Source organism: Tachypleus tridentatus, chromosome 1 (genome assembly GCF_004210375.1).
Source record: "Tachypleus tridentatus isolate NWPU-2018 chromosome 1, ASM421037v1, whole genome shotgun sequence".
NCBI lineage: Eukaryota > Metazoa > Arthropoda > Merostomata > Xiphosura > Limulidae > Tachypleus > Tachypleus tridentatus.
Window position 1 is genome coordinate 146,048,398 of NC_134825.1, and position 24,488 is coordinate 146,072,885.

The window sequence follows — 24,488 nt, forward strand, 5'->3', positions numbered from 1 at the left end:
AATACAAATATAGTTCTCTTTCTCTCCATTCAAACATACAAGGATTTTTTTCAGTGTTAAACTTGACTTTGATTGTTAATAATAAAGATTGTGATTGTCTACAAACTTGTTCTATTTCTTTCTTGTAAAAATTGAGCCAATAACACAGTAAATATAAGAATTGCTCAATGAAATGTATGCAGTGAAACCATTTGTTACTTTGTGGATCCTGCAGGATACTTGTGGAAAAAGTTAGGTATACTGGAGAAATAACCCATGGAAATGTTTTTTTTTGTTTTTTCTCAGAGTGAAGTACTCATAGTTAGAAGAAAGAGTCAACTGGAGGTAGTTGGTTATTAGGAAAATCATTGGGCTCTAGAGAAACCTTCTCCTGAGTATCAGACTTTTGCTATGAAAGTCAATGACAACTTATTGGAGCTGAAGCCTAAAAAATGAGGACTACTTTTATCTGGTAGACTCTGAGTGGTAAAACAAACTTCACCTTCTGAACTATGATCTCAGTGCATTGGATTGTGTGTACCACAGCTCTGTTTATTACTACCTCTGATCTATAAGGAAAGACCAAATATGCTGTGTTCATCAGCAGGATATGTTTTGCCAGCAGATGAAATGCAAGGTACACACAAGTGAATGTGATAAATTGAGGTAATTTTGAGATCCGTAAATAAGAAAGCCCTACCGCCAGAGCAAACATGGGCTGTAGAGGAGCCTAAAGTCACACAGAAATAGAGTAACATATTTAGTGTGATGTTATTTAAAAGTAAATATTAATAAAACACATCTAAATATAGATTTTAGTGAGTTGCACATTATGTTGAATACAGCACTGTTTAAAATTAGATGTGAAATATGACAAGTGTCTTGCCATTCTATGATCTGGGATAAGGAATATAACTCTTGTTCAAATGCATGGATTTCTGCATCAGTATGCCTCATCATATCTCCAGCAGTTAGGAAGGCTCAGCCTATCTCTGGCCAAGAGTCCAATGTAGGGAGTCCAACACTGAGATCATAGACATCTGTAAAGGAAGTGAAGTAGATATCACTTATGGACAGCAAAAGAAGACTTGGACAATTTCATCAGTCATTTCACTGTCTGGAATGATGGGTCCTGGAAAAAGTGATAAGGTGCATGACCCTGAAGTTAGATTACTTAACTCTTGAAGCTACTAAACACCTGAAAGAGAGACAGTTCTGGGACTACAAAACAGTCACTGTTGAGCTTCATTGATACTTTTATGCAGCAGAATACCATATTAATTGAACTGATTCTGAGGCTTGAAAGAAGGGTCCATTTGAGAACTTGGGTGCTTACATTGATGATTTGTGCTGGTTGCACATAAGCTGTATAAATGACCATCATATGTTGCTGTGACATAGTTATTGGTAAACTTCAAAATGGGCTGGTAAGTGAAATGATCTGACCCAACTTGTATTTGGGAAAGATTATCAACTCTCTTGAGTGGCTATTTCAAGCAAGTTGCAACATGAGAAAAAGGCAAGTGCAATGACTATACTAATGTTAGACTGTTCTGCTGAAGTGAGTGCTCTTTGTTGAACCTAGACTCCACCAAGGGCAACCCAGCCACCAACACATCTCCCCCACAAAAGCACTGGTACCCTGAACCTCATATTATATTTACATCATAGGCAGTACTTATGATGCCTTTAACTGGAAGTTGCTGTGGAAGGGAGAACTGACTTGCATGTTTCAGATGTCAACAGGATAACTGTAGGGTCTACAGCCCATATTTTGTCTGGTTGATACAGAGGTGACAAGAACACTGGTAGGCATTCCAGTTTATAATGTACTTTGAGTAAAGCTGCCATTTAAGGCACTTAACATTGACTAAATTATGGCAAATAACAGCTGACTGGTTGTGAATGGAGAAGGCAATTTTGGTCTCTTCTCAATATTTGGAGACCAGAGTAAAGGTTTCTTAACTACTACGTGATGAAATATTCCATTCTCATTGAGTCTTCTTCCTACTGTAGATCTAGACAATTTTCTGTCATTTGGGACATGGTCGTGTATTTAATGCTCTAGATCAGTGGCAGTCTTCCTTCTGTCTCGAAGGCTATATCAGTATCATTGAATTTAGGTGTTCTGTTTCTTTGTTTCCTATTTTCAACTTCACCTTTATCAATCCCACAAATGGTCCGGCATGATCAGGTGGTTAAGGCACTTGACTCATAATCTGAGGGTCGCAGGTTTGAATCCCCATCACACCAAACATGCCCTTTCAGCCATGGGGGGCATTATAATGTAATGGTCAATCCCACTATTTGTTGGTAAAAGAGTGGCCCAAGAGTTGGTAGTGGGTGGTGATGACTAGCTGCCTTCCCTCTAGTCTTGCACTGCTAAATTAGGGACGGCTAGCGCAGATAGCCCTCGTGTCCAACCAGCATCAGGTGCAATGGTATTAAATTAATTTCTTCAAGAATATATGGGTACGATATATTATCTCCTTGCTTTCAAGTAAGACACTGCATGGGAAAGTATGACAGGTATTTCAAACCATAGATTTGATCAGTATGTTCAATCAAGCAGAACATATATGAAATACCCTAGTTAAAAGTGTATTGGAATTCTAAAGAAAGATATATTCTCACCATGGCTTTTTCTGCTGTCAGCAGTGATTAGTCAGGCATTACCATAGTATTGAAATTTACATTTTGTAATGGTATGAAATAATTTGTTCCATAAAATGGAAAGAATGACAAAATACTCTCTTGTCCTACCACTTTTGCTTATTGCTATACAGGGTAGCAAAAACATGAAGTTAAACTTTAATGAGGAGAATTTTGGCTCAAAAAGCATCATTTCACTGGTTTTTGCTGGTGATTATTTATTTTGTAATGCTTATAAAACACACAGTTTCACTACTCACAGGTAATATCACACTACAACGCCATAAGCATCAAGACATTACAAAGAAAATAAAAGGTAAATAATATTTGAATGAGAAAAGAATTTTGTCTAGGTTTTTAAGATCACAATGATTTTAGATAATTGTGGTTATTATACCATGAAGCTTTATTTGAAAATACAACAAACCAATAATTTTCATTGATGTGGAGAAGAGAGATTTATTTTTAATTTTGAAATCCTCAGAAGGCGGTGAATTTTTAAGGTAATGGTAAGGGTTATGACTAGATTCATGATATATTAACGAAGAAAATATAAGGTTGATGCCTTCAGAGATTTCGTTCTAACTTACAGTCCCAATGCAGTGTTAACCATTTTTCTTTATTTGGTCTAATTTTAACATTTTTATGTTCTGTACAAGTAAAGTTCTTCCTTTTGGTGAGACAGGTAAGCACTTCATTAAGCATTTAATCTGACTTTGATTGTTCAGGGTAAACATTGTAATTTTGTGGATTTTGCAGGCTACTTGAGGGAAATAAGATTATCTTAGAATACCACAGCAGCTTAATTGTTATGATGAGAGTATTTTAGCATTTGATATTATCACAACTTGAGAAAGATGAAAATATCAGTACCTGTCTTATTATGTGAGAGGAGTTACATGAGTAAGTACTACTAGAAAAGAATTCTTCTCACTATGATGACTGTCAGGAATGTCAACATCAACAGTTATTGAATTGTCATGACTGGGATTGAATGTTTAACTTACAAGTTGTATAGTCAATTTATTTTTAAAAAAATCAGTTACTGAAAAGAAGTTTCTTGCTTTCCAAATTATCAAGTGATTTTCTACAGATGCCATTATTGTATACTTAGTATAGATATTCAGTTGAAAAATCAACAACTTAAAAGGCATTGTGGCTGTTACATTTTAAGTTCTTGTGTGGTATGTAATAGTGAGGGATTGGCCTAACATTTGAGCAAAAGCAAATATACACCACAAATTGGTTAAAATACTTAATAGAAAGACACCCAAGTGGCTTGACAATGTGCAATAAAGACCCATTTTCATTAACATCAGTAAAACAAAGACATTTCAATTTTGATAACTCTGGTATTTATATCTTATTTGACTAACCAGCACTAGTTAACACAATGGGCTTACCATGTATACCACCTGGTGTTGTGCAGATTCTCAAGATACTGTGCATGTTTTTCTGAGTGAGAAATTACAAATTAACAGGTATTCAAATTTGGAACTACACCATATATTCTTTTCACCTGTAATAGAAAAATACAAAACATACTGTGTTTATCTCTGTGTGGTTTAGGCTAATCACTGCAATTTTTACTAAACCTACCATATATGAATATTCCAAACCAGAATATTTTACTTGCCTGAGAAGGTGTGTTTTTGTGCATGTTACAGTCATAGAACCAAATAAATATTTTCAAATTGGTTGAAACATGTAACAGAAAACACTTAGTGGTTTGAGAATTTTCATCACACTATGTGATAAACATGGAGAACTTTTCCTTTAACTAGTGTTACTAAAGAAGTATTATTCAGTATAACTGAGATATTTATATATTATGCAATTCAGTTTTTAGGAGTTGAAATCCCAATTATTTATTCACTTGAAATTATAGAAAATTTAGTATACTTATTGTTTTTGAGTAGTTTTGATTCAGAAACATGTTTGGTTGATGTATACAAAAAAAGTAGTCATTATCCTTGAATTTTGTTATTAACTGCAGTTAGTCAGTGTTATAACATGAGTTTTATATAGAGTGTATAAATATGATTTTGGATTTATTTGTGAAATCGGTACAACTGCTTTTTTATTCCAATTATGTTTGACTTCTATCAGTAAGTATGTTAAGTGCTGTGAACAAATAGGTGATGAATTGCATGGTCAAGGGGTTTGATTAAGATAGGCCTGTGTGCATTAATGCATAAGAAGTTATGTTGATTAATTATTCATTAGCTTTGAAGCAAAAGTGTTTTGCAGTAACAGTGGTAAATGCATTTACTTGAATGAGGTGAAAATGAAATTTGCACTTATCCATATCTGGGCAAACTTTTGCAAGTGCTGAAGTGTGATTCTAGTGTATCACAGGTTGATTTGACTTGGAATTATTCAATTCTGGCTTGTTAATAGTCATGAATCTTGTGGATTGCTTAATGGTCTTCTGAGAAGGCTATGGTTAAGTGTCCAACAGAACTGAAGATTCCAGCCTAATGCATCATTTGAGGGTCTGCCTTATCACTGCTGATAATTTTATACAACTACTCTGGTTGACATTTGGTGATAATGATCCAGTTTGGTTCCTTAGAGATGGACCCTGTGACACCATCACCATGTCCATCTATGAATCTTGACACTGTAATGCTTATAGCAAAAGTATTTGTAAATGTCTTAAATAATCCTCAATTTTTGGTGAACTGTTGTTTTTTTCATGATGGTTATTTTGCATTTTGATTTTTATATAAATTTTCACATATATTTCTGTCTTATAAAATATTTCATAATTGCAATGGAATTTTAATTTTATCTCATAATGGTTTAATTTCAGTTTTTTTATTTCATTTTTTATGGAGGCTGTTAATAGTAATTTTGAAATCTTGTTTTATGTTGAACTTGTTTTATTTGATGCTTGTAGAACTAGAAGTGACATAGTTCAAGGGTTTAAATTGTTAGGGTTGTCCATACAAGATTTTTAGGGTGATTGAAAGATACATTTGGGGATGAAATCATAAAGGAAAGATGTATCAGATTTCATACTAATAATATCATAGATTCACACTAATTACTAAGCAAATATTTTTGTTTTATGCTTCACTGTAAAGGGTTCTACCTGAATCTTATATAAAGTTACAATGTTCTTTTTTCTTTTGAAATGTAAATTACCCAGGTAAATACTCAACAGGATACTTCAAATAAACATATTTCAACAGTCACACTTACTTGTTTATAATTTTGCATACCATTGTACTTTTAATGCTTTTCCAAATTTCCATACTTATCCAGGCACTAGAGTTTCACTCAACTACATCAGTTTTTTATAGAATCTTATTTTTGGCAAGTATAAAAGTATGATAGTAAAAATACAATAACATCTAACTAATTAGTATAACAGGGGTCACAGATTAGACCTTTAAGAGATTTACTTATTTTCACTCCAACTAAAATACAAGTTAGATCCTGATATATTCAATAGTTACCCAAGAGCACTAGTAAACTTCCTTTGAAATGAAATGTTTACATCATCCTTCATTCAATTGTAACATTTATTATATCAGTAAATGCATTTGATGAAGATAATCTAAATCAGTCTTACTTACATTTTCTTATTCTCAACTGTCACTGGGAAAGAATATGGGCTGATGACAGCTCAATGGTATCAACAGTAGGGAAATGGTTTATCTACTCTACTCTTTCTGCTTCACTGATGATATTCTATATTTAGGACACTAGTAGATTTATCAGCATGAGACCGTATATTGTCTTAATCAGAATTTCTGAAGATATTTTATTAAAAGAATGAAATACCAATAGAATTTCTCTTATTGAGTAGACCTTCATTACTTTCACATTACATTCAGGCTGGACTTTTCAGTGAAACCAGATAGTAATACCTCCAATGGAAGGGATTAATGTGTGGCAGGTTTACTAGGAATTTAGTTTATCCCTTTAAATCCTTCTCTAGTAATGAACTGGTTTTTGTGTTATGTTTAGTAGAAACAGAACTCGTACGTACGTAACTATCTGAATAACAGTCCAGAAGTTGTTGTTTTAAAGCATTGGTGTTTTCAGATTCAACCAGACAAGGATGTTATGAAAACAGTCACCTATCAGTATTTGAAAAGGTAACTTGTAAGTTCCTAGTAGTTTGGAAAACATTTCTTTTGATAACATTATTTCACTCCAGCACTTGGGCTCACAAGAGAATGAAATGTCATAGTGCATGTCTGTCAAGGTCATGTGCATCATCCCTTAAGTATGTACACCAATGAAAATAAGACTTCATTTCCTATGATCATTCAGCAGTTTGTAATTGCAAAATATAATTTAAATCCTGATAAGACACATCAGTATACATTTTTCCCAAACTCATTTTCTGATCTTTTTAGGATAAGAATGCCTTACATAACCATATTCAACACAACTAATTTAATTTTTTACAACCCATTAAGCTAATTCATTATTGATGTCTAGTTCTCAAAGAACTGCACATGTATACAAATGTTAAACCATTGATACTTGAAGAACCATAAGTGAAGATGGGTGAGTTAAGAAAATAATAGCAGTCTGGCAGTAATCAAACAACTGATCCATTTCATTATTTAAGAAACACCAGTTTCATACACACTACTTCATACAGGTTAATGCAAAACCTTTTTAGTTACTGTTTGTGATGTTTCTTATTTTACAAACTTCATGCTGTGTGTTTAATATTGTGCATATAAATTTTTCACAGTATGATTACATTACTGATGTGCCTAACTTTATTTGATAAACCAAATATAACAGTTGCAAAATAGTTAAAATCAGCATGTATATTGAACACTAGGATACTTAAATTAGAGCAATGCTTTCTGACACATGGTGAAGACCCTGGCATGATTTTAATAAATTTACTGACGTGCCTCGTTTTGTGGCCATGTAGATATGCATGTGTATTTTCAAATGCTGACATCAGCAGAAATTTATAATAAAGTAATTAAAGTCGTAATTGTTTTGAAGAACTAATATACAAGTAATCTCATTATGTACGTAATATTGCCTCAGAAAAACTGCACAGGTTATGTATGCAATATTGTTTGACATCACTTGGCACCAAAGGATCTTTTGTTTACTATCACCTTTGTTCCAAAATAGTTATATCAATGAAAGTTAAAGAATTACAATGTTATATGTGATTTAATAATAGTGAACACGTATAGTGAATGTCTGAAAATAAATATCTTATAGCTTAACTGTATGTATTATAGAGAAATTATGGAGTGGTAATAAATGTGTGTGTGTGTATGCAAATGAAATATATGTCTATTTTATTTTCACAGATTATCAAACAGAAATGATTGTCATTTCTCTCACTTTTTTGGGGGCATACGTTTTGTCTTCTTTGTTACTTTTCAAATATCCAACCTTGATTCATCGACGAAAGCAGCTAAAGTTCCATTGCTGTCACATAAGCCACAGAGGAGGTATAATACATTATTCTTTCCTAGTAATTCTAATGTCTACATTCTTCTGAAAATATTTTTTTCAAAAATTACTTTACTTGTATAACTAATTGATTTATATATGTACTTAAATAATGGATACTGCTAACTTTAAAATTAGTGCCTAGAGAAGGTTAATTTCAGTTGTAGTTCCAGAGAAATTAGCTTCCAGAGTATCCTTATGATCTTACACTTTTTAAATAGTTTAATATGCATCAGTTTATTCTGATATTAAATATACATTTGTGTGATGTAAAATCTATTTGTTAAAAATATATATTAGTAAATATCTAAGACTTGTTAAATCTGAAAACATAGATTTTAAATGATGTAGACTTACCTCTCGATACTAAAGGCTTTTTTTTTTTCTGAGTTTGAACTTAATAATATCAACAAAACACGAGTTTTCAAATATCCTTTACATATTGGAGAGCATACATCACTTATCCATAATTCTCCAATCTGTTATTGATTATGACTTTTCTAACTGCATCAAGGGGATCCTATATAATTTTTTTTAACCTTAATATACATTTCTTTCCTGGCAGCTGTTCTGTTATCATTATGTAGCCTTTTTCCTGTGACAAATTTTATAATAAAAGTTACTTCTGAAGCTAATATTTCTGTTCTTACTTCACTCAATTTTTATAATGTCTCCATTCTTGATAATAAAAACTTGACAGTTTTCTTCAAAATATAGATACCATTCATGCCAGATGTTTTGCAGGTGCCCCTGATGAGTATTAAGGTTTGCTGGATGTCACTAGGTTAGGTCATAGGTTTTTTTTTTCACCATTATTTGAGGAGCAGGACTTACTAGCCAGCCCTAATTCTGTAGAATGTATTTCTTTATTTTTTTTTTCTTTACCCAAGTGCGTAATGCTTTGAATGACAAGTCTACCTCTGTTACACCTAAAGTATCCAATGTGCTTTTACAGCTGTAATTATCATTGATTTTCATTTCTTAAAATAAGAATCAGATTTACACATTTCTCCAGTTGTAACACTTATTGGCTTGTTTTTCTTTCCATGGGACTTGCATGTTTATTTTATTTATTTTTTTTTTGTTGTTATTTTTTTTTAAAATCTCCCACTTTCATTTCCCTTTCCATAGGATTTTCTTTGGCTCAGTTCTTAGATCAGATATTTTCCCATATTTTATTCACAGGAGCTTTTAGTATGGGGGTGATTGGTTTCATAAATTTTTATTCTTATCCTCTTGTGGTTTCTAAGAAATCAGGGAATGAAGTGTGGTATTAGATCTTTCACATCTCAACCATTGTTTCAACATTCTTTATTTCATAACTGACCCTGTTGGAATTTTATGTAAATTTCTTCATCAGGGTTTCAGAAATGCATATTTACCCATTTTGATTTGCTTGTCTAGATCATGACGTAGTTTATCAGTTCAAAGCTTTTCCTTCTGGTCAGGCTTTATTCCTCAGTCTTTGCTTATGTAGTCAAACTTGGAGCTTTTACTTGTCTTTCACACACCCTAGATCTAGATTTTCCTCACGATATGAATGATTGAATTATTTTAACTTTGGTTGTACCATCAGTTACCTCAGATTTTAAATCAATGCTGTTCAAATTATTCCTCATTTCCCCATTGACTTTACAATCCTAGACTAGTAGGTGTGTCTACTTCCCTCATCTCCTTCTGCTAAAGCTGTCCTCTTTGTTTTAGGAATGATGGGTTCTCTCTCTGTTTGCTGTGATAAGCTACCCACTTTTTCCTCCTTCTCTGGATCTATTCATCAGTCATCTTTTGCTGCTTTACTGGTCTCCAATTCCAGTTTAGTTTCTCTTGCAATTAATAACTTAATCTTATTGTCTGTATATACAATATTCTTTGTATTCTCCTGTGGTGTGTTGCCCAGGATCAGTGAGTTCTATTATTGGGTTCTTCTTATTGCCCTCATACTCAAAATGAGTATCCACTACTCAATCCTCTATGTCAGGAAAATTTATATTCTTATATCATAGCTCTGAAAATGTCTTCTGACACACACTTACCTCCTCTAACACTTCAGCTTTATACCAATAAAAAGTTCTTGTTTACCCATCTAAGTATTGGTATGAATTCTACTTTACTTGATCTAGTCTTCATACATCACTTATCTTAGAGAGTTTGTATTAGTATGGGAGACAGACATTCACCATAGATCAGCAGGTCATTCAAGTTTTCGGGAGTAGATTGTTCATTCAATTCATATCTTCTCTTCCCCTGTCTTTCATACGTGTTGGCTTTTCATTTTTTAAGGATTCTCTTCATCCAGTCATTGAGCACAAACCATCTATGATCTCTTCTGTACAATGAAGTCAGAGTGCATCACCTCCTTTCTCAAAGGTTTTTATTCTTAGTTGTGTGTAGTACCAAAGAAAGATGGGCAACTGGTCATTGACAGTGTGGTGACAAAATTTTACTTACAGATACCTACCATTATATCCCAGTTGCTAAGTCTTTGAGGCATTATCTCCATTTCATGCACAGCAATCAGTTTTTTTTTTCAGCTTCATATACCATTTGTCCTTGCATCTGCTCCATATGAGTTTCTGGATAGTTGGAGCTTTCTTACATCTACATTCCCTTAGTATTCACACTCTATTACATAGATGGCTGCTTCTCATTGTCTCTTCCTGCCAATTGACAGAACTGCATACTCAAACTCTGTTATAAGAAGCTGCAATTACTTATCAAAAAAGGGAAGTATATTCTTGCTTTTACACAGTAGTTCCTCCGTTTAGGAGTGTTTTTCAGTTCCAAATTAACCATATAGTACTTCTGCCATTTTTGAGCTGTTTCTGTACATGTTACTAAGTTACATTCAAAATTTAATTAATATGAATTTATTTAATTAAAATTGCTGTTATCAAGTACATTATAACTTAGTTTTATATTATTGAAGTTTTATTCCTTTATTTTGAAAATAAACATCCAAAACAACAATTAAATCTACAGTTTTTACTGTCACATGATTTGCCCATGGCTAGAAATATAAATTTCACAAGCTATTATACATAATACTCTGAGAAAATAATATAAACTGTAAATATAAATAATATATATTGTACTTTTATGATAATATCTAGAGTTAATGAGGTGGTAGAGAAAATATAAAAAATAAACATTTACTTTAAAAAGCATTTGATATTCATTTAGGGTGTTCTAGAGATTATGCAAATGAAATTTGAAGACTGTAAGGTAAGAAGTGGTACTTTTATACTCAAATTGAAAATCTCATTGCATGTGAACTATTCAGTCTAAGTCCAAATAACTACATTAAATAAATGTTCTATTATAAATGTTGGAAAAAAAAGCAAAATATATATTTTTCAAATTTTAAAACTATTTCATCAACTAATTTCATCTTTATAAAGATTTTTCACAAGAGTTGTCAACCTGTTTACACTGTAAGTAGGTGGTAGTCATAGAGTTAAGATGGGTCCAACCTTCTCTGTGCCTTTGGGCCATGGATTGAGTAGTTCTCCAAATACAGTTGTCTCCTTCTCTGCCTACATGCACAGTTTTATCTCTTTTGTGAATGTGGACATCCTTGGAATTGTTCGTTTCTTTAGCTGTTACGAGACCAGTGGAATATTTGCACAGATGTGCTGGATTGTCTAGTGAAATTGTCTGATTCCACTTTGCTGGATCTCAGCTGGTATTGAACAATGACAGATGCTTCTTGTCAGGGTTGGATTGCTTGTATAAACTATATGGAATTTAACTGACTTTGTACAGTAGAGGAAGCTTCTCTCCTCTTCAAAATCTTATATTACTTTAGTTTTTCAATCTGCTATGACTTGGGGTTTTAAATTGTTGCAAGATAAGGTGGTAATGCTACATTTGGATAATTTTACAGTAATCTTGTAAGTTTCAAAGCAAGGGAGCACTCTCTCCAGATTTCCATGTTTTCAAAAACTGTATCTTCCCTTTTTGATGTGCAAACACTAGATTGTTCTTTTACTTCTCATGTTCCAGGGGTAATGATTTTAGTGACTAATCAGTTACTCCATTCCAAAGGTATTCTTCCAATGGAATGGATGGTTCATCCTCAAGTTTTTCGTTAGATCTGCTCTTTTCTTGGGATACCACAGGTTGCTGCTTTTGCCACCCATTGAAATACCAGCTCCCATCCTTCTAGTTTACAGTACCTCACCCTCTAGATTTGAGAGTAGATGCTCTCAGCCAGGACCAGATTGGTCTTCATATTTATGTATTCCCTCCAATCCGTCTGCTCTCTAAGGGTCTGGCACTGATTTGTTCAATGTATTGTTGATTTTTTTGCTAGCACTATATTGCCTTGGTTAGTCCTGATTTCCACTCCAGTATCCTCAGGAGTGTTAACATCTTCTCCTTCCTCACTAGCTATCTATCTTACACCAGCTATGGTTGGACATTTTTTATCTAGCAGTTAACATTCTTTGAGTTCACATCTGGCTGGCTTTGTGTTCCATTGCACAACATCAGGAATTGATGTCTTGAGTGGCATCCTTATTGGCACATTTCAGTCTGTATTTTCCTTGGAAGCTTATTAAAAGAAATAGTTTATTTGCCACCAGTGGTCTCTGAGACATGGGTTTAACTCTTTGCATCCCACTATGCCCCATCACATAGTTTTTGATGTGGTTGTTTGACAGAAGATTGACTTCTTTCTCTGTTGCCTTATACAAGTTTCCCTTATTCTACTTTTTGTTTTTCTAAGAGAAGAAAAGTTTTGAGCTCATGGTTTTGTTATTACTTTTGAAATAAGTTTGGGTTATTTTTCCTTGTTGCACTTTCTGTATTCTTCATTCAGATATCACAAACCATATTGAACCTCTGGGATAATGTTCACTTTTTCACCTAAAATATATTTTCTCCTATTATTGACTAGTGGTCATTGATATTCTGATGTGTTTGCTTAATATTCACAATACACTGAACCATTTCAACTACATTCTGCTGTACCTAGACAAGGCCTTTCTATCTAAAATTTCAGCAGTTAGTGAAGGAGATAAAAACTTTCTCTCCTATACATCTTCCATCCATTTCTCATCTGTATGACTATTCAGGTCCAGATTATTATTATTATTATCATCATCTTTTATGGCATGTTCAGGCTGTCTGATTTTATGTGGTATGCCTTGAAGCATTTTGGGGCTTATGTCATTGTTTATTCATACATTGGAATCCTTTGCTATCATTCAACTTGTCCCCTATCACTTTGACAAGTATCCTGGCAGTACAGTTGCATTGCTCAATTGAGGAAATTGTTTTGGCTGGTATGTGGACCACATTTTATACCAATATATTACACTATTTTATCAGTTAGTTTAGTTTGGAAATGAGATGGAATTGTTGAATCACCTACACCTTTCAGCAGATCTTGCATGGCATGCACCTGTTTGCAGCATTAGAAAACATTGGTGTGTTTGAGTGTATTTGGTGAGAGTAACAGAGTTTCTGTTACTGTATTCTTTAACATTTATTCTGTTTCAGCAAATATAAAACTTCTGCTGCAACAATAAAGGTTAGTCTGTATGGTAGTTCTATGAAATTTATGACTGACATAGCTAACTGGGTAAAAAAATATTCTTTAAATATATTGTGAAACTTCACAAACAGTCTTCTGAGTTCCTTTTGTTTTTCTGACTTTTACACAATCCTCTGTTAGTGTCTCAAGATACTTCAATAGGCACACATTTCTTCTGAGATGTAGTGCAGCTGAAGTAATGCTAGTTATAATGTTAGCTTCAAGCACTTCTACATCTACAGTTCTGATAACCATGACAGTTTGTCCATAATTAAATAACAACTTAGTACCAGCATGTACAGCAGTAACTCTTTGATAGCTGCAGGTTTTTTATTCTGGACAGAAAGTCAGTGTGTTTTGTCACTTCTATTACCAAAGTAAATAAGGCAACAAACTAGTGACTCCAAATAACAGTATTTAAAAAACAACATTGACATCCTTCTACATTAATTTGTTCAGCTCTGTTTTTTAGGCTATTACATGTTGGCATTGGAGGAATTTGCAGTTTACCCATTTTCTCATAGACCATGGTAGCTATTACCTTCTGCACCATGTTCCTCCTTAAGATAGTAATGATTTGTTTTTTTATTAATTGGTAACACCCCTCTTCACTTCTATGTAGTTTGAACTAACTGGAGTAAAAGCAGCCATATCTTATTATTAACTCTCTAACTCCTTATCATTTGAATAAAAAGCCCTACTTACTGCCTATCTCAGTTTCTCATCCAGTGACCAAACAGAAAATTCATCCTTCTCATGCTGAGTTCTGTATGTTAAGACCAGACTGTTGCAGAGATAATGCTGCCATGGTGTCAGAGTATGAAAAGCCTTAACTACTCTCTGATCACCAGTGCAGTTGCACTTTGAAACCTGGTGATACTTGTGAATCTGGTATTGAGGATCAAATGTTGAGTTCAGAGAGACTCTCTTCCTGAAACGTGTTTCAGTAAATCTTTATCCATTATAGCAACAGCCATCATATTCTTATCTCTGTCAACTTATTCTTAGTTTCAGTAGAAATGTTTTTTGTCAAGGACGTATGTGACAATTGTAATGCCATAGAGCTGGGTAATTAGTGACATTTTTTGATCAGTTACATTCAATTAATTGATTAGTATGGGATTTCTGTAATCAAGGTACTTACAAAGAAACATATGTAAAAATGGTTTTAATACTAGTAATAAACAACCTTATGACATCAGATTTGTTATCTTTCTCCTTTAACCTTTATGCTTACACATTTGCACACACTAAATATTTGCACTATAACTTTTAATACAGCATTTATATCTTAACAAAATTTTGTACACTTTTAGTAAAGATTACAAGTTTTTGGTTTACAAAAAATTTAATTTTTTTTAATGATTTATTTGTGAAAATAGTCTGTTTCATTGCTAGTCTTTAATGCAAAGTGATTTCATGTTATCATTGAAAAAAGATATTCTTCATCCCAAAAATCTCAAATATTACTTACATAATCTCAAACATTTGTTTTCAGTAAAACTTGACATATTTTATTTTATGTACACTAACTACATGGGGTCTGTCACTTAACCAACCTTGTGACCATCATAAAAAAAAAAAAGTAAATATAAATTATTCTTTTTTTGTGCTACAATGGCTTTGTTATAACATGAAAATACAAATGTTTAGTCCAAGTAGTATGTCTGATAATGCTATATATATGTATATTTTTTATTTTGTATTATATTGATCTTCTATTCATGCCAACCTAAATCATACACTGCTGCCCAAAATCTTAAGGCCAATGAACATGAAGAAAAATATGCATTGTGCATTGTTAGACTCAACCACTTATTTGAATAGAGCTTTGAAAGATGAAAATAAGAAAAGGGAAAATAAAAATAAATTTTATTAGCATTTAATAGGGAAAATGTGAACAGTATGAAATTAGCAATTAGTCTAAATATTAGCTGGTCAAAAGTATAAGACCATACTGAAACGAAGCGTTAATCGGTAAACACTTAAAAAAAATTTAGTAATTTGTGTTCAAGCATTAGTGTTGTCAACATTTCCCCCTAACATTTCCTGTGTTATATTGGGTAAAAACATTGCAAAGGCTAAAAAGTTGACAGAGTTTAAACGTGGCAGAATTCTCAAGCATCAAAAGCAAGGTCTCTCTCAATGTGCCATTGCTGGGGAGATTGGGTATAGTAAAATTGCTGTTGCAAATTTCTTAAAAGACCCTGAGGGATATGGAATGAGAATTTCATGTGGTCGGCACAAGAAAATTGTGCCGGTGTTGAGCAGGAGGGTTTGACGTGTTGTCTGACAAGACACCAACCAATTGTCGAACCAGATTAAGGCCCTTACGGACGCAGAATGCGGCTCAAGAACAATAAGATGGCATCTACGTGAGAAAGGCTTTAAACACTGTAAATATTTTCATAGGCCATGCCTCCTTCCACACCATGAAACAGCTTGGTTAAACTTTGGTGAGAAGCACCAAACTTGGGACATGGAAAAGTGGAAGGTTTTGTTTTCTGATGAGAAACAATTTAACTTGAATGGTCCAGATGGCTTCCAACGTTACTGACGTGGTAAGGATATTCCACTGGAGACGTTTTCTACACAACAACGTGGAGTAAGTTCCATCATGATCTGGTGTGCTTTCTCCTTTCATGGGAACAATGGAGCTTCAAGTTATACAGGGGCAACAAACAGCAGCTGGCTATATTGGCATGTTGGAGAGAGTATCCTTATTGACTGAAGGCCCTCGCTTGTGTGGAAATGACTGTATCTTTCAGCAGGACAACAGTGCAATCCACAATGCCTGCAGACAAAGGACTTTTTCATGGCGAATAATGTGATTCTTTTGTACCATCCAGTGTGTTTGCTCGAACTGAACCCCATTGAAAATGTTTTGGGGTGGATGGGAAGGGAAGTCTGTAGAAATAGACGTCAATTACAAACAGTGCATGATCTTTGTGAAGCCACCTTCAGCACTTGGAATAACATTTCAGCCAGCCTTCTGCAAATGCTTATATGGACTATTCCAAAGTGAATGTTTGCAGTTATTCGCAATGATGGCTGTGCAGCTAACTACTGAGACCTCTTGTTGGGCATTTCCTATCCTGTTTAGGACTTTTTTTTGGTATGGTCTTAAACTTTTGACCAGCTAGTATTTAGGCTAATTTCATAGTGTTCACATTTTCCCTATTAATTAAGTTTTTTATTTTAATCTTTTGAAGCTGTACTAAAATAAGTGGTTGAATCTAACAATGCAAAATGCATATTTTTTCTTTTATGTTCATTGACCTTGAAGATTTTGGCCAGCAGTGTATATAATATTAAAGTTTGAATTATAATCTACAATTTTATTTCAAACTTATTGACATAAATTCATTAAATAATAGTTCGGTAAAATTTTGAATGTAAGGCAACAAACAAGATGACATGGCCTTTGACCTGTGGCCCATTGCAAAAGGGTTAATCATTTAAATCTCCTAGATCTATATGCCACATGGAATTTCTCAGGATTTTCATCTTGAACTTGTTTTTTGAGTTGGTCATTTTGATTTATAGATGTTATATTGGGATATGCCTTAAATGTCTAGTACAGAAATCATATATAGTAGTGAAACTAATTTGCTGTTAACTCATTTCTTTTAGCTTAAAGATCATCCTTGTGAAGTGAACTACTCAGTTTACTTAAAGTTTGATACATTTTAGCTTTCATTATATACCCTGGTCACATAAATTCTCCTCTGTCATGTGGTCTAAAACATTGGAATTTTCAAATCCTACATCGTGTATTGCACTACCTTTTCCTGAATCCAGCATTGACAAGTATGAAGTACTTAAAGAAACATTTCAGGTATTCTTTGATGGTAACTTTTTTTGTCAGTGAGCCAAATCATTTTACTTCACTGCCAATAACTGAAAGATGTTGCCTGATTATGCTCTGTTAAAGGCTTATTTTCTTTATCATGGATTGTGCACTAATGGTAATCAGTATGTGTTATACACCTCGGAAAAGATTAAAAAGATACAAAATGCGTGTTTAACTCTGGCACTTCGTCAGTGCCCATCAAGGCCATATTACACCTCAGAAAACTTGGAAACACTGTATAGTATCAACATTGTTTACAAGAAAACCTTTTACAGGAGTCATGCATTCTAAAGAACATGCATTACATACTCACTGCCCTTTTAATTAGGACATTCCAGTTCCACAATGAACTTACAAACACCAATCAAGAAAGTATTGTGTAAAAGGTGCTTTTGAAAGTAGTCATGGTTGATTAGGTGCTGTACATCCAACAATGAGAAGACTGGGATTCCTATGTAGAAGAAATGTCTGGTACCACTGAGGCTAATGGAAATCAGCTGGACAGAAATATAGACTGCAGATGGTGAAGCAGAAGAAACCTGTCAACATATACTCTTCAAAACAAGAAACACAAAAGGGATATTTTTTTATTTTAAAGAGAAATATATGTAATAACGTTACAAGCTCAGAGTATGTGATGTTACACGTGTTAAGGCACTGATTGTCAGACCAAAATGACAATAAAAGTTGTGCACTTTGACAACGGAGGAAAGCATCGTATTTTTCGCCAAAACGCATGCGTGTCCAGTAAATTTGTTTGAGAGATCTGCATGTTCTGCAAGTGCAACATGTGCAAAATCCCTATAAAAGTGACGGGTTCTTGGTTTCAATAGCTCAGTGTTAAGCCACTGACACGCAATACAGTTATGCCAAGACTGACTGAAGCACAACGCAACAACGCTATTGGTCGTTGGAAGCAGGCAAATCTCGATCAGATGTTGCCAGAGCTGTGAATGTCCACCCAAGCACCATCACAAGGTTATGGAATTGTCACCAACAACATGGATCAACTCGTGACCGTTCACGATCTGGCAGACCTCGTGTGACCACGCCCGCACAAGATCGCTACATCCGGTTACGTCACCTTTGGGATAGGACCACCATTGCGATGTCTACGAGATTCTTAGGCCCCATGTGCAACCTATCATGGTGAACGTCAACGACGTTTTTCAACATGACAACGCCCGTCCTCACACAGCCCGACTCACCACTGTCTTCTTCAGACACCACAACATCAACGTTCTTCCCTGGCCCTCCAGATCACCAGATTTAAACCCCATCGAACATCTTTGGGACGAGTTGGACCAACATCTGCGATGGCAACAACCTCAACCGCAGACTCTACCTCAGCTTGCAGCAGCTTTGCAGGCTGAGTGGGCAGCCATTCCACAGGATGTGATTCGTCATCTCATAGCTTCCATGGGCAGGAGATGCCAAGCAGTTATTGATGCTTACAGGGGGCTTACTCGTTATTGACGTTGAGTGACTTTAAACTTCACCTAGTGAGCGTGGACTTCGCCTTTGCAGACTTTGGATGTTCAGCAGTGAATGTGCAAAGTTTGACACATGTCATACAGAATTCCCCTAAATAAACTCATTAACAATTTGTCTCATATTTTGCCTTTTGCGTTTCTTTTTTTGAAGAGTATATTTAAAGACCATGGTTGACAATACACCAAAGAGAGGGAGAGAGCTGTTTAGTCATTCATCATCTCACATTGCAAAAACATTCTGCATAATGTTATTGGAGTATTCAAACTTGCCACAAAAAGTGTAAGAGGAAAGAGCTAAAAGTAATAAATAGACTACCTTTTGTATTTCTGAAAAAAACGAGCAATCAAAGAGGTTGCCAACCCCCACTCCAACACACTTTTTTAAAGATTACATGTGTTTATATTCAATTATGTAAAATTTCACTATTGAAAATTCAGAAGATGCTTCTTAAGTCTAGAATTACCAATGAACCAGATTGTATTTGGTATTCTGATGAGGAGTCTCCACTGTAATGTGTCCATGAAATTTTGGTACAGATTTGGTAACACTTTGCAGAGTTATTAGCTGAAAACTGCAAATATTGTCTGTCCTCCTTTTATTTAAAAAAAAAAAAAAACTTCAAAGCTTTCCAGAATTTAGATTTGGATCTGGACCTAGACCAAATTTGTTGAAGATTGTCCACAAATTCGGCCTAGGTCCAAACAAATTGCACTGTACAGAAAGACACACACAAACATGGACTTGAATGCAATATCCTCATAGGGCAAGGGTAATTAAACCCAAATAGTGCATGTGAGCCTGTGTTTCTGCACAGTGCAGTGTGTTAAATTCAAATTGGTTGATCTTCAGAGGGAGAAGGAAAATGAAACAAATGTATGATGAGATGTATTAGGATATGCAAGTGTAAAACTAAATAAAGAATCTGAAAAGCTTGAGAGCAGTCTTTTTATAAAGTTTGGGCATGGTTCTTTTGGTATGATATCAATCTTCTCTTAACTAATAAGGAGAAAACAACAATTGTGGAAGGTGTTTATTAACAGTCATAAGAAATGAGACTGCTTGAAAAACAAATTACCAAATGGTGTTGCTAGGAAAAGCCAAACAAAATGGGTAAAAATTAGGACACTATAAGCCCAAAGGTTACTGGTAGTATTATAAAAGGAAATTTTTTTTTATATCTCCTATGGAGGAGTCAGCTACTATTGGTGCAATCCCTGACATTTTTTTCTAGTTCTGAACTCAGTCTCAGGTAATGCAGCATTTTTGTTTTTTAACCCTCTCACCACAGGTATTCTTTATTGTGCATGCCATGAGGTTTTTGTGTCTTACATTCACAATTTTATTAAACTTCTTTTTGTTTGTTATAACAATTAGTATAATATAAAGTCATAATTTAATAGTATATAAATTTTAAATTCTAATTCTATGAGGCTGAATTTCCCCTAACATATTTTCTCTATGTACCTTGTCATCTCTATTTTATCCCTCCCTCCCTAAAAAGCTATAAAACTAAACATAAATTATTAACTCTTAATGATGAGAAGCCCACTTGAAATAAAAATGTATCTCGGAATGGCTGGTATGGATATTAACACTTTGATTGATAAGCAGAGAATAACATTTTGACCTTCCTCAACCTGCAAATCTTCATTTCAATTTGAAAACTCTTTTCTTAACCTGAAGATGACCTAGGAAGATTGAAACGTTCTCTGCTTATCGTTAAGTGTTTATACCCATACCAGCCATTCTGAGATGCAATTAAATAACTAACTATAAAATTGTGATTGTTCAGACAAGCTATACATTTTATAGAGTGACCAAATGGGAAATCAGACTCCTTCTGTCATATCCACCTGTCGCATCCTCTCTTTTAGGATTTGTTAATAGTTCTCTTACATTTAATTATGTATTATCTTTAACCAATAAAATGTCAAAATTTTCATCTATCAAATAACTTATTATGTTGTATTATGAATAGGTAAGCATTAGTTTTACTTATAATAATAGAAGTTTGGTTTTCATGAGAATTGCAATAGCTAGTTTTCATGAATCTGTAATGACTCTTGTCACATGGTTGTAAAGCCATAAAATATTGTGATTACTACAGGAAATTGTCTATTTTTGCATGTTATTAGTCTAATTATATAATGCATCAAATAAAATACATAAGATTAATGCACCACTACCATTAGTATAAAAAGTAGGGTTAAGTGTCATGAACAGCAAGAAAAAAATAAGTAAGTATTTTATTTTTTGTTTTACTTGCTTTTTCTTTATTAATTATTATAAAAGTCACTAAAATGTAAAACTAGAGATCTCTTTAGGTTAATTAAGGTTAAATTAGGTAAGATAATGATAACATAAAAAAATGCATTTCATGAGGCATGCACACAAGTGACTTAGAGTTAGCTCTTTGATAATATAATTTCATAGCACAATATGAGTTTCATATTTTCCAAATGATTTATAACTTATAATGGCATGGATAGTAGTTAGACACAGTATAAAAAAACAATAAAAGAATAAAATTTAATTATAAATAGATGTATACTTATTATGAGTTTAAAGCTATGTAGGATAAACTAATGCAGTTTCATGCTTCATTTAAAGTCACTTTAAGAAAGAAAAGGAGGGTAATTTTTATTTTAGAATTTTTGGGAGGAGTTAAGAGATCAGTCAAAATGACCAAACTTGTATGAAGTTAGGGTAGAAAAATATCGGGCAAAATATAAAGATGTACTGAACACAAACATTTGATGTGTATTTAGGAGGTTTTAGAGATTTCTCAAATGTAATTTGGGACTTTTGAGATGGAGAAAAGTACTTTCAATCTTAACATGAAACTTTGCACACATATATTCAAAATGAATATCTATTGTATCTAAGGATAAATTGTTTTTAGTATATTAAAAATACTTCAATAAAAGGTATGATTTCTTTCAACATGAAGGGCTTATAATGTTTATTGAAAGATTTCCAAATTTTGTGGAGATGTACACTATTTTGTAAGAAATATTAAATTTATAAAGATTTTAAATAAGGATAAAGGGTCAAGTGGTTGGTCAAACTAATCTAGCCCATGTGAAGAGAGTTAATGGACTTAAGAGGACAATGAAACCATTTCTTGATAATAAGCCTTGTGAAAAAGCAAAAGATTAAGCAATGTTAGTTGGGGACTACCCTTAGTCACATAAAAACTACAACATTTATTTTCTGGACATCCAGATATTATAGTGCACAGAAAGATCTGATGTTCTTTATCTTCCACTAGCTCAGGGTCACAGCTTTGGAATACCCTGATCTTAAGGTCTGATTAAAAATATAATTATGATCCTTTGCATCTCCAGTAAAAGAAATGCATTTCAGAAGGGACTTTTTGTAGAACATGCCATATAATCAAGTCTTTCTCTTAGTTGTCATTTCCTCTTTATTGCTGTAAGTTTTTTTATGTTTGTAAAATAACTTTTCATCTTAAAATATAGATTCAACAATGTTAAAGAAGTACAAATAGAAAACAGAAAAGCATATTGATATTAAATTCTACAACAACTTACCTTTGGTCACTACACTAAAATTGTGATTTAATAGCTGTGTTTTAAGTATTGCTATAGTTGCTTTTGTCTTCAAGTAATAAATTAAGTATCACAGTAACAAAAACCTAAGTCATTATTTCAGGTGACAATTTTGTTTTGAAAATGATTTCAAGGATACTTTTATAGTACAACTGAAAACATCTCCAATTTGTTAATGTTTCCCTTCAGAAAAGAGAACACCTCCTTACTTTGTCTGCTCAGCTTTTGGTTAGTAGGACTTTTACCACATTTAATCCCATTTGCTAATCTTTCCATTGAGTGTGACCACTGTCCAGCTGTATTAATTGTTGGGTATGGTACAAAAAATGTTTAGTGTTCTAAAAAAAAAGATTCCATGGATATTGTAGTTTATGCTGTATTTGTAAGGTCATCTATAATAGGAAGACACAGAATAAGTAAGATACCAGTTTTTTTACCACTCTATCATATTTGTGAACACACAAATAAAATGTGTAATGTTTCAACTGAAAATATAATTGTTATATAGCAAGAGTCAAAAGTAGATCAAATAAATGAATACTTGTTCATTCAAAGTTTTAAGCCTTGTTTTCACAAAAGAACCACTTTGATAAAAAAAAACAAAAACAACAACAAACAAACAAACAAATACTGCTCACAAGAAGCAGAAATCTGAAATGTTTTGAATTAAATATAGGAACTTGTAAAGCTTGATACAAATTTGTTTGTTTTTTTAACCAAAGCTTTTTGTGTATATAGTATTCATTATAGTTTTCTATCTCCCACAAAGTCGACCAGTTTCATTCTTTGGTCACAGCTGTCCATCTTTTCCAATAATTCTGTGGATATATCTGGTTTTTATGTAGATTTTCTTCTCTTCAACTGTTTGGAATTTTTATCAGACCTAATGGATATCCTTCTCTTGTTTCTATTATTTTCTACTTTTTCTGTAAATGGTATCCCCTTATGATTGCATCCTCATTTGCTGCATCGGTAGTACATTGAGCATTTTGGTACCTTAATGTACTTTTTAATCATTACACTAATGCTTATGTCTATTGAATTGGTGAAAAGATTTAAAGGTATGACACAAGCTAATAAAAACACTGAAAGATAGTTTAACGGGTTCATTGATGTATAATGAATTAATAGATAGGTCTCTTTCTGTCTTTTTGTGTGTGTGTGTGTGTGTAATGGATTTTTCCAAATATTTGAATTCTTACTGAAGTAAGATTTAATATTTGTAATACTTACTGATTAAACCAATAGAATGTCATTCCAGGATCATTATGATGTACTTAGATTTTTTTTACAGTGTATGTTTCTTAAGAATAAGTTAAAGGTGAGCAAGTGAAGCAGAGTTATTTAAAACTTTTAATAATTGTAGATTTGTGTATAATTCATTTTCATATTAAGCAAAACTGAATTGTAAAGCCTGGCCACTTGGTAATTCAGAGTGTTTAACACAAATTTTATTACTAGAATTTCCCTAACATATGAATCTCAATAAATATATAATATTTGTGTATAAAATGACAATTGGTGAAAGAATATTCTTATGTAAGATGATGTGTGTCTAGGTGCAGCAGAAAATCTTGAGAATACACTGTCAGCCTTTGAAAAGTAAGTGTTAAACATTATTAATTAAATTATCAGTAATAAATGTATTTTGTTTGGATTTTTACTTGAGAGAAAGGATTTAACATGTAATCAATATGTAATGAACACTATACTTTTACATGCTAAGGCAGCTGTTGTCTTGTATCACCCAGTAAAATTACGGGCTATTCATGGCCCTGCTGATATAAACAATAAAGAGTATAGTAAGAACTTATTGAAGGATTTCTTGTTGTTTTTACATATGATTATTTGAAAAATGTTGCTAGCAAGAAAGGAAATAAGAAAATATGAATGAAGAAGAACCTGGAAGAACTAGATGTTGTTCTAATGTTTTTACTTTGTGTCATTAATT

At 33.3% G+C, this 24,488-nt stretch overlaps 1 protein-coding gene across 1 annotated transcript in view; it reads left to right on the plus strand.

Moving 5' to 3' along the window:
* Positions 1 to 24,488, plus strand: part of LOC143233263 (lysophospholipase D GDPD1-like) — a 74,787-nt gene that overhangs the window by 4,769 nt on the left and 45,530 nt on the right. Inside the window, exons 2-3 of the mRNA XM_076469285.1 lie at positions 7,938 to 8,081; positions 24,097 to 24,139. Of these exons, the coding sequence (XP_076325400.1) occupies positions 7,952 to 8,081; positions 24,097 to 24,139 (173 nt within the window). The 5' untranslated portion in view covers positions 7,938 to 7,951. The remainder of the gene's footprint in view (positions 1 to 7,937; positions 8,082 to 24,096; positions 24,140 to 24,488) is intronic.